At 48.9% G+C, this 10,404-nt stretch overlaps 1 protein-coding gene across 1 annotated transcript; it reads right to left on the reverse strand.

Annotated features, from left to right (window-relative positions):
* Positions 1-1,246: 1,246 nt before the first annotated feature.
* BPIFA2 (BPI fold containing family A, member 2) lies at positions 1,247-8,752 on the reverse strand. The gene is made up of 8 exons (XM_012665716.1): positions 8,648-8,752; positions 8,551-8,602; positions 6,736-6,880; positions 6,054-6,161; positions 4,609-4,761; positions 2,456-2,537; positions 1,431-1,494; positions 1,247-1,260 (listed from the first exon to the last, which is right to left on the reverse strand). Exons 1-8 carry the CDS (start codon positions 8,750-8,752, stop codon positions 1,247-1,249), a joined length of 723 nt encoding a protein of 240 aa, XP_012521170.1.
* Positions 8,753-10,404: the final 1,652 nt, after the last annotated feature.

Raw genomic sequence — 10,404 nt, forward strand, 5'->3', positions numbered from 1 at the left:
GGGTATTTTATTCCCAATGTCCCTTCTAGCTCTGGATCCAGGTCTCTCTCGTCCCAAGTGCAGCCCCCCGCCCCGCTGTTCCTGCCAACAGATCCCAGCAGAAGGAGTGCAACGGACCACAGAGGACGGTGCAGAAATGGGCTTTTATTGCTGGGGCAGGGTAACAGGTATAGCGGCCACTGTCCTGACTGAGGAGAAGAGATGTCTGGAAGGTCCTTCTGGCTGGGCTCAGGCTTTCACTCCGGTTGGAAGTGGCAGCACCATCCCGGAGGGAGATGCTACAAAGGAGTGAGGCCAAGCCACTGGCAGCTGATCTGGAATAAGACCAGAGTATTAGGACATTGCAGCAATGCTGCCCTTACGGACACTTGATGGGACCCAAGCTGACCTGTCTCCACTGTCCCAGGTCTTTCCTGCAATAAGGCCTGGTGAGGGGAGAGGCACCTATGCTTCGGGGTCTTTCTCGGGCACCTGGCACTGACCCAGTCTCACTTGCCCTCCTTCAGAACGAGGGCAGATGTGGACAGACTGGTCGAGCCAGGGTCAGGGCTCAGTATATGATCTGAATATGGATCAGTCTGAGATCAGGATCAGGGCTCAGATAATAGCCATCATCAAAACTCAGTCGGTGGCTAGGAGCTGGGCTCAGCCTGGGGCCAGGGTCAGAGCTCGGTCTGGGTGTGTAATCAAGGCACTCAGTGTTCAGAATGTGACCAGAATCAGGGCATAGCCCGGGGTCAGGGCCAGGCCTCAGTCTATGACTGGGACGAGGGCTCGGTCTGCTGCTGCACAAAGAAGAGAAGCCAGGCCTGGCTTTTGCTTCACCACAAGTCCCTCACCAGCAGGCGGGCACACAGCGATCCTCCTCATCCGTCCTCTTCAGATCTGGGATTGCAGGAGGCTTCCCACCTCAGGTTTAGCTGAAGGAACAAAATCAATAGCAGGCCTCAGCCTCTGCCCCTGGAAACTGAATAGAGATCAGACCCCAATAGCTGTCACTCTCTAGCGGGTCAGTCTGACAACTGTGGGACCTCAGGCATGTCACTTCACCTCTCTTTAGTCATCCGTAAAATGGGGATATGGCAGTACCCACCCTGCAAGGTTGTTGCAAGGACCTAGCAAGGGAGCGTAGGCAGAGCACGGAGTGATTGCCTAGGGACTGGACTCGTGGCTATTTTCATAGAAGGGCCACCTCCAGGGTCTCGACACTTCACATACCCCATTTCTACTGTCGCAGCAGTCCCAGTCACATCTGGAGACCTAAAGGCCAGAGAGAGCCCCCGAGTGCCTGGGGAGTAGCCACAGCTCCCAGCTTGCTCAGAACAGTGGTCCTTCTGCTTCTCCAGGGTCCCCAGACCTGAACTGCTATGGGGCGGGCACAGCCGCATGCCTGCCTTTGGAAAGCCCCACCTGCCCAGACTGTGCCTTACCGATGATGTCCTGAAAAATCTTCGCATCCAGGCCAGGGACCAAGATGTGGATCAATGGGCACACCTGAGAGCCAGGGAGGGGTGGGAGAGCAGGGCCGGGAGGAGGAGGAAGGATAGATCATTCTCAGCTGGGAACAAAGCACCGGCCACCCACAGAGATGCTCATTTCTAGAGATCTTAGAACCTTCGGACCTTAGGATTTTATTCATAGAACAATGGAATTCTAGCAGTCTAAAATCTGAGAACCCTAGGATGCTAGACTCTTAAAACTTTAGAGCATTACAATTCTAGAACCCCAATGATCTAGAATCTAGAGTGTTAACATTCCCATACTTTTAGAAGTTTCCCTGCAGATTCTGGCTCAGCAGGTCTGGGTCAGGCCTGGGACTCTGCATTTCTAACAAGTGTCCAGCGAAGGCTGCAGCTGGCCACACGACTGCACATGGAGCCCAAGCTTGGGATCAGCGAGGGACACAGCTGCCTGGAGGATTTTTCCTTTATAAACCACATTCCTGGGCCTCCTTCCTGAATGATTAATTTAAAATCTCCAGAACTTTGGGTCCAGGAATCCTACACATGGTCCATATGGTTTTGGATGATGCACAGACGAAAAAAAAATATTTTATAGGTCTGTTTACTTTGTCAATTAGTTATGATATGTAGTATTAGTTTTCTATTTTTTGACAGGGATATAAAGTTTCCTCTTTCAAAATAAATGCATTTAAATAAATTTAAGTAAAATTGTGTTGACTGAAAGAAAATGTTAGCTACGAAAGCATATTGGTAATGCATGGATATGGCAAATGGCTCCAGTGCGGGGACCCGGGGACTTCAGCCGATGTCAGGCCCCCGCTCCCCACCCCGGCCACCAGGCTGGGTGACGGAGGAGCAGGTGCCGGTGGGCCTCCCGAAGGGGAGTTTTCGCCTCTGGAGGAAAAGTGCCCAGAGAACACAGCCAGGCCTGCAAATGCCACACCTGCTCCCCACCAGGCCTGGCTCTGGGCCCCAAGGAGTGGGGGACTCACTTCCTTCTGCACCAGGAAGGACACGCTGTTTTTCAGGATGCTGACCACGGCGTCCACAACCTTGTTGATCAGTTTGCTGCGTCTGGAAAAGACACGGAACGGATAAAGCCCGGTCAGGTGGGCAAAGGCGCGGTGGTGGCATGGGGATACTTAAAGTTAGGTAAACCCCAGGGACACCGAGGTGCCTTCCTAACTACAGACAGCCTCCTGCCAGATGGATCGTCACTTGGAATCCCACATCTGACCAGCTGCTCACCCCAGTCACAACCCTGAGATCTTACTCATTCATTCATTCGACCCATATTACAGAGCACCAACCACGTGCCAGGAACCCAGCTGGGTCCTGGGGACACCAGGATAAACAAAGTACGAACAGCCCCTGACCTGGGACCCGAACATCAAACATCTTGCCAACACTGCAGCATCCACCTTCAATTCAGCGTAATTGCCACCTCCTCGGGGCAGCCCTCCCTGCTGCTTGTCTAAGAGAGGGCTTTGCTGCCACAGTACTCTGTGAAATGTAATGCCATGTGCAGGACCCAGCATTTCGCCCGACGGTTCTCTATGTATGGACTCAACTACTTTTCTCTCAGGATAAGCCCCATGAGAATAAGGACCTTGTCTGTCAGCACCAACCAATTCCCATCTGGCACGTAGCAGAGGTTCAATAAATTTTTGGCTGAAAGAATGAATGAAGTAAACATACCATTAAATATATAATGATGACTTGTGACAAGCACTCTAAAGGACAAGAGTGACTCTTATAAGAGAGGACAGGAGGAACCTCGCTGAGGCCCAGGAGGATGAGAAGGTACGCTGCAGTGAAGTGAGGAAGAGGTGTTCTAAGTAGCCAGAACAGCCCGTGCAAAGGTCCTGAGGCAAGAAAGAGCGAATCTGAGGCCCAGAGCAAAGGCTGAGTGTGTGGGCAGAGTGAGTGAGGGGAGAGTGCAGTGAGAGGAGGATGGGCCCAGAAGCGGGCCCATAGGGAACACTTGGGATTGAACCCAAAGTGTGGAGAAAAGCCCCGAGAGCATCCGGGGCCAGGGAGTGGTGCCAGTTTACAGATGTGGACAGACCCAGTGCGGCAGGATGAATTGCACAGGGCTGCTTGACAAGGCAGTGTCCGGTAGGACTCCGGCCTCTGAATTCGCATCCCAGCCTTGCCAACCAACATCAGTGGTTTTAGGGGGTCTTTGGGCAACTGTGAGCAGAACCCTGGGTGAGAGGAGGGTGGGGTGACCTCTGCTCTTGACCATCAGGGCTGAGAGCCCAGGACCCAGCCCTGGTCCCGGCCAAGGCCAGCTGGCCCCAGCTCCCAGCTTCCCGACCACTTCTCCTCTCCCTGCCACGGGCCAGGGCCACGCTTCCCCCCTCCACCCGCTTGCCTGGGCCGAACCTGCTCTTTCAAGCACACAGCTTAAGATGTGGATTTTGTGGATTAACAGGGATCAATGATTTAAATGGAGAGGATTAAGTGTTCAAGATCTCATTTCGGGAATTTTCCAGTGGGCGGAGGACAGCTGGGGACAATCTGAAATTGGAGCCCATGGTTCGAGTTTAGTCCCCCTCCCTCCCAACTGGAGGCAAGAAGGTAATACAATTTCATTACTATTCTCATTATTGAGGGACATAACATAATGATAAAGGGGTCAATTCTCTAAGAAGACCTGACGACCCTGATGTGTATGCACCTAATGACAGAAGAAAAGGCACGAAGCAAAAACCGATAGAGCTGAAAAGCGACGTAGGCAAAGTCACGATTACAGTGGGGAGGTCCGCGCTCCTGCTTCAGTCGCGGGAGAGCCAGCGGACGGAGAGTCAGGGTGCAGATTGTCATCACTGGCAGCCTAGCACGTGCCAGGCTGTGTGCTCAACATCTGTATGTTCTCATCTGGTCATCTCGGAAGCCTCTGAGTAGCTATTATTATCACCCGCAATCTACAGATGTGAAAACTGAGGCTTAGAGAGATTACGAAGTTGGTTATAAAACTGTAAGTTAGTGGCAGAGCTGATACTTGAACCAGGGTCACTCTGACTCCAGAGCCTGAGCTCTTTCGCCACACTGTGCCTCCTCTTAGGTATAGGGTAGGGCTGAAATTAGGGGTCCTCAACTCCCCTGAGATCCCAGCTCTGCTGAGATGGACGGGCCTTACCTGTCCAGCAAGGAGAGTGAGATGCTGGTCGGGTTGCTGGTGCATTCTCCCAGGGTCACCGTGGGCAATTGGGTCTGTGCATCAGTTTTGACTTTGACTCCAGCCAGGAGGTCCAAGGAGGCTGTCAGGTTGACAACCTGGCCAATGAAAGGCCTGCAGGGAGCAAGATGAACAGCGAGCAGAGTCTAGAAGGCCCTGCACGTGGCCCACTTGGGCTCCTCTACCTGCGTAGCCATTTTCCAGAATGTCTATGGAGAATGTCGGCATGGTCCAGGTCATGTCAACATAGTCCACATTCTTTTTTTTTTTTGAGACAGAGTCTCACTCTGTTGCCTGGGCTAGAGTGAGTGCCGTGGCATGAGCCTAGCTCACAGCAACCTCAAACTCCTGGGCTCAAGTGATCCTCCTGCCTCAGTCTCCTGAGTAGCTGGAACTACAGGCATGCGCCACCATGCCCAGCTAATTTTTTCTATATATTTTTAGTTGTTCAGCTAATTTCTTTCTATTTTTTTAGTAGAGACGGGGTCTCGCTCTTGCTCAGGCTGATCTCGAACTCCTGAGCTCAAACGATCCTCCCGCCTCGGCCTCCCAGAGTGCTAGGATTACAGGCGTGAGCCACCGCGCCCGGCCAGTCCACATTCTTTATGGGATTATATGTATATTGGAGGCTTCTTGTCTTGGTCACATGGGTTTAGTTCATTTGAAATTTTTATATGGCATTATACTAATAATTAAAATAATACTAGTTAACATGTATTGAGCATAAATTATGTGCAGGCACTTCTAAAAAGTATTTAACTTGAATTAGTCCATGGAATCATCACAACAATGCTATGAGGAAAAAATACTAATGCTATTATTATCTCTATTTTCTGAATGAGGAAACCTTGGTACAGAGAGGTTAAGTAATTATCCCAAGATCTCACAGCTAATCGAGGATGCATCATTAATGCATGTAATTTATAGAAGTATTTTTTTACTTATGATCATTTTCCTAACTCTTTTAAAATTAAAATATTTTAAAATTATATTTTGCATAATTTTTTTTATTATATACTCACATTACTCTACGCATTTATCTATAATGCTCACTGCTGTTTAGAGAGAATTGTGAGAGACAAAATAATGCTGGAAGAAATTTTGCCAAAGAATGAGAAATGTTCATATCTTCTTAATGTTTCAAACTTGATAATTAGATAAATGTTACGACTTCAAAACTATTCAATGGAGCATTCTTTTAAAAGAGACTTGGTTATGGCCAAAGTTCGTCAGAACATTTTAAAGGTTGGGCTTTTAAACCTGGAAAGTCCCTCTCACTTGCAGATTGGGAAACTGAGTCCCCAGGTCACGCACAGCAGTGTGGGGAGGTGCCTGATTCCCAGGTTGGGGATCCATCGGCCATGCTGCGCTGTGTCTCCCAAATCTCAGATTCTAATGCTACTCACAGGGTTGCAGAGACATCGGCGATGATGGGCAACTTCAGGTTGACGTCTTTGACATCAACAATCAGTTCGGGTTCGATATCCAGGACGAAGAAGTCACCGATTTTCAACCTGCGTAAAAGTCACAATTCTCCCTTGTCATTCCTCACGAAAGCCGTTTGCTGAGCACGTCCCTGTGCCAGCCTCATGCTGGGCATTTGAGGCCCTCCAGCCTTGCCTTTGCAGCCCTGTTCAGAGGTTTGATTCTCTGCACATGGCATACAGTGGCTCGGGCCCAGAACTCTCTGACTCCAAAGCTCCATGTGCAGCCGCTACCTGGGGTTAGGTGGGGTAGATTCCCGTTTCCCTGCCTCTAAGAGGAATTGGGCATTTACTCCCAGTTATATGCAGAGAAGAGAAGTCTTATTCCTTGGAAAAGGCACTGCAGGCACCAGCAAACAGGTGGAGGTGGGGATGAATATAACTTTCACCCCGATCGTGACATTACAGAATGTGGGAGCCCAGATTGGCCCTATAGCTCTGCCTCTAACTTACCAGGCTCTGGTGGGTCTGGTCTCAGCCCATCTCAGCTCTGTGTGGGAGGAACAAGGCGTGCCCATCTGTCTTTGATCTTAAACTTACCTCCCCAAACATATGTGGTCCCTTTTCTTGCAGCACAGATCTCTACCCAGAAGCACCAACTCACCCCAGGATCTTCCCTGCACTTAGATGGACATTAGAAAGGGCATTATCCACCAATGTCTCAGCTTCCTGGACCTTCTTTTTGGCCAGCTTCCACGCCTCGGATTCCTGTAGCACCTTCAAGTCAGCTTTCAGTTTCTGAAGGATGCCTGCCAAATGCAATCGCCATTTCCCGTCATGCATCACCTACAAAGCAGCTACTAGGCTCCGGGTACCACACAGGACTGTTTGCCTATGTTATTTCATTGAATCTTTATAACCACTCAATGAGGTAGATATTGTTTTTATCTGCACTTTACAGATAAGGAAATAAAGATTTTAAAAGGTTAAGAAATGTGTCTAGTCACATAGCTAGGGAACCTTCGTTTCTTCCATGCGGCCTCCATACTAATATATACTGATCATTTATCAACAGAGCAGTCGACGCAATTGCCGGTCAAGCCAAGCAATGGATCGTGATTGTACGCCAACGTCTAGGAGTGACTTGGGGGCCTGCTGCCCTCAACGTGATGCTCATACAAGTTTGAAAAACTAGGTCAAATAAAATGAAAGTATAAACTAAGAAATGGAAAATCTAGAAGGAAAAATAAATGGCTCCAACCCATGAAAGTGGCAAATTAGAGTCCCAGAATGACAGCTCTGCAGCGGGCCCAGAGAGCAATACTTTACACAGGAGCAGGAGGACAGAGTGCCCCTGTGGTAGGTCCCTGAAGAACGTGGACGAGCTAGAACAAATGACACGGCAGACGTAGGATGGTGAATATGAAAAGAACTAAGGAATCAAGGGGAGAAAATAATTCAAGTAAGAAACAGCAAAGCAATGACTAACTCAAGGAAAAATAAAAGACTGTACTGTGTAAGAAAAGAGGTGTCATAAGACTGCCACTTGGCTCTACAACGGACAATAGCTACCTAGTTACAATGATGCAGAGAATGAGTATTTTTTAAAAAATGGTGATAGAACTACATCTAGTCACTAGGTGACCTTGATCCAGATATTTCTGTGTCTGGGCCTCAGTTTTCTCAGCCGTGAAATTAGAGAGTAGGTCTTTTCTGCATCTTTGAAAGCTGCCTAAGCCCTGGCAAGGTTTAGAAGATGATCATCTGCAGAAGTCACCTTCTCCTATTAAAAACTGTTTTCAGTGGGCGGCTAATGTTTCCAGAAAATGAAAACAAAGTCAAGTTCTCTTAACAAGTCACCATAAAAAGGAGATATGATTAAATATAAAGATAGGTAGTTTCCAGATACATAGACTAGGTAGGGCTAATTTCCTCAATTTTCAATGAAATTGAAACACAAGTCAGTAAGAGAATATTAAACAACCCAACAGAAGAATATGCTAAGAACAAGGACAAAAATCTTTAAGTTAAAATATGGAAATAGATAGTAAGTATATGAAAACATAAGAGAGCTCTTTCACAATCAGAGAAATTTAAAGTGAAATAAGTTGCGGTCTTTCATCTGTAAGACTGGCAAAGCACTCAAAGTTGTCCAGTGTGGCAAGGAGGTGAGAACAAAAGGCTCTCTCATGGGGTGCTGGAGAAAGTGTTAACGTAGGGGATTATTTGTCAACAGCATAGTTTTTGAACTTTTGAAATCCCACTTTTAGGAATTTATCTTATGTAAATATTGGTAAAAGTTTATCAGGATATAATATGTAGAGGGATACTCATTGTGGCATTGCTTGTTTCTAGAAAAATAAATGAGTGAGCCAGGAATTGAATAGCCACCTTTCTCAGTAACCCACACATAAAGAGCAGCCCCTGGTGGCAGCCTCTGGTAATGCAGGCACGGTGATCATCACCCTTGTTGACTCACCTTCGAGAGTATTGTCAACTGTCTCAAGTCCTTTGTCAACGACAGGTTTCAGCTTGTCCACAACATCATGTACGTCATTGCTAACAACAGTTTTCACCTCGTCCACAACATCATGCAGGCCACTGCCAAGATTCTCGAGAAGAGCCTCCGAGGTCCCAGTGAGCAGGCCGCACAAAAGAACAAGTTTCCAAAGCTGAAGCATCTTTTGTCTTGATACCTAGACAGCCATGGGAGGAACAGGAGTGAGAATTGCCCAGGGGGAATTGGGGTCTTCAGTGAGCACCTATCACTCTTACACTTAACATTCCTTTAAGATGGATGTGGTTGTCTCCTGTTATAGATGGGCAGCCAAGGTCAGAAAGCTGTAGCAACTTGCCCAGAAACACACAGCGGGTGAGTGGAGGGGCTGGGATTAGAAGAGTCAGACTCGGACTCCAAGCCCATGCCCTTTACACGGAGGTCCTTTGCACGTGCTGTCTTCTCTGCCTGAAATATCTTTCTTCTTCTTCCCTTCTTCACCTAAGCCAATTCCTGCCAAGTCTCCAGCTTCAGGAAGACATCATACCCTCTGTGAAGCCTACTCTGGGCCCCTTCTCAGGGTCTAGGCTGGGGGGCTCCACCCCACTGCCTTGCTGCCTTTATTCTCTGATCAGGGTCCCAGGCACCGACTCCCTGATAATGTATGTGTCTGCTTTCTTCCCGGGCTGGGAATGCCGTAGGGGAAGGACTATGACTAATTTCACTGTTGAAGCCTCAAACCCCAATAAAAAGCCTGTACCTAGTACAGTGAACAAATAAATATTTGTTGACTAAACGTAGGAGCAAACCAATGGACACCAACTCAAAACCCTGCACTGCTCATCTGTCGGACACTTCCCTTACCATACTAATCCGTGTATCTAAATTTGCTCTATTCAGAATGTTAGCTAATCCAAGCAACTTCATTCCTCTGCCTCTTGCCCCCAATGCCTTCTGAAGACCACCATGGGGGGTGCCATCGGTGGGGAAGCCACCACTCACGGGTTTGGAGGAGGGTGCTCACGGAATCCTTGCCCCCTGCACAGCCTGCTGGGATTCTGCTGAGAGCTGGTGGCCCTTATACGGTGGCGACGGGATGGGAGGCTGCCCACGGAAGCGAGCCCTGGTTCCGGGACCATCCAAGGAGGCTCCAAAGAAAATAACCCCTGTTCAGAAGGAGCAGGACGGGATGGGAGGCTGCTCACGGAAGCGAGCCCTGGTTCCGGGACCATCCAAGGAGGCTCCAAAGAAAATAACCCCTGTCCAGAATGAGCAGAGAGACTGTCAACGCAAAGGTCACCCAGGATGCTTGAACGGGAATGGGTGGGAATGGAGAGGACTTTCTGCCAAGACTAAGAGCAGGTCCTCATGGAGCTTGCAGCTGCCGAGGGGGTGGTCCCTGTGGTGGGAGTTGGGGAGAAGACTGAGAAAGGACGAATTGGTGAATGTTCTGGTGGGAGGACCCATAGCGATCACCTAGTGATCATCCAGTCTAATTCTGTCATCATTGGGAAACTGAGGCTCAAGGAGGGGAAGCCACCCAGACTGAGGTTACCCAGCAAGAGAGGGGCGGAGGTGGAGCTGGAATTGTGGCTCACAGGGAATCAGAGTCTATGATGCGAAAGGTCATTCTACGGTATCTGGTGTCCTCTGCAACATCTGTCATGAGCAGAGCTAGGTTCAGTGGGAATGTTTGCCATGACAGGGAGCTCACTACCTCCCAAGCCTGCTTGTTCTGACTAGTTGGTAGGAAGTTCTTCCTGAGAGTGAACAAAACTGCCTCAATATTACCTCCACGAGTGGGCCATGGTGCAGTCCAGAAGGTCGAGCCCCTTG

The sequence above is a fragment of the Propithecus coquereli genome, unplaced genomic scaffold (assembly GCF_000956105.1).
Source record: "Propithecus coquereli isolate 6110/MARCELLA unplaced genomic scaffold, Pcoq_1.0 Scaffold122, whole genome shotgun sequence".
NCBI classification, from domain to species: Eukaryota; Metazoa; Chordata; class Mammalia; order Primates; family Indriidae; genus Propithecus; species Propithecus coquereli.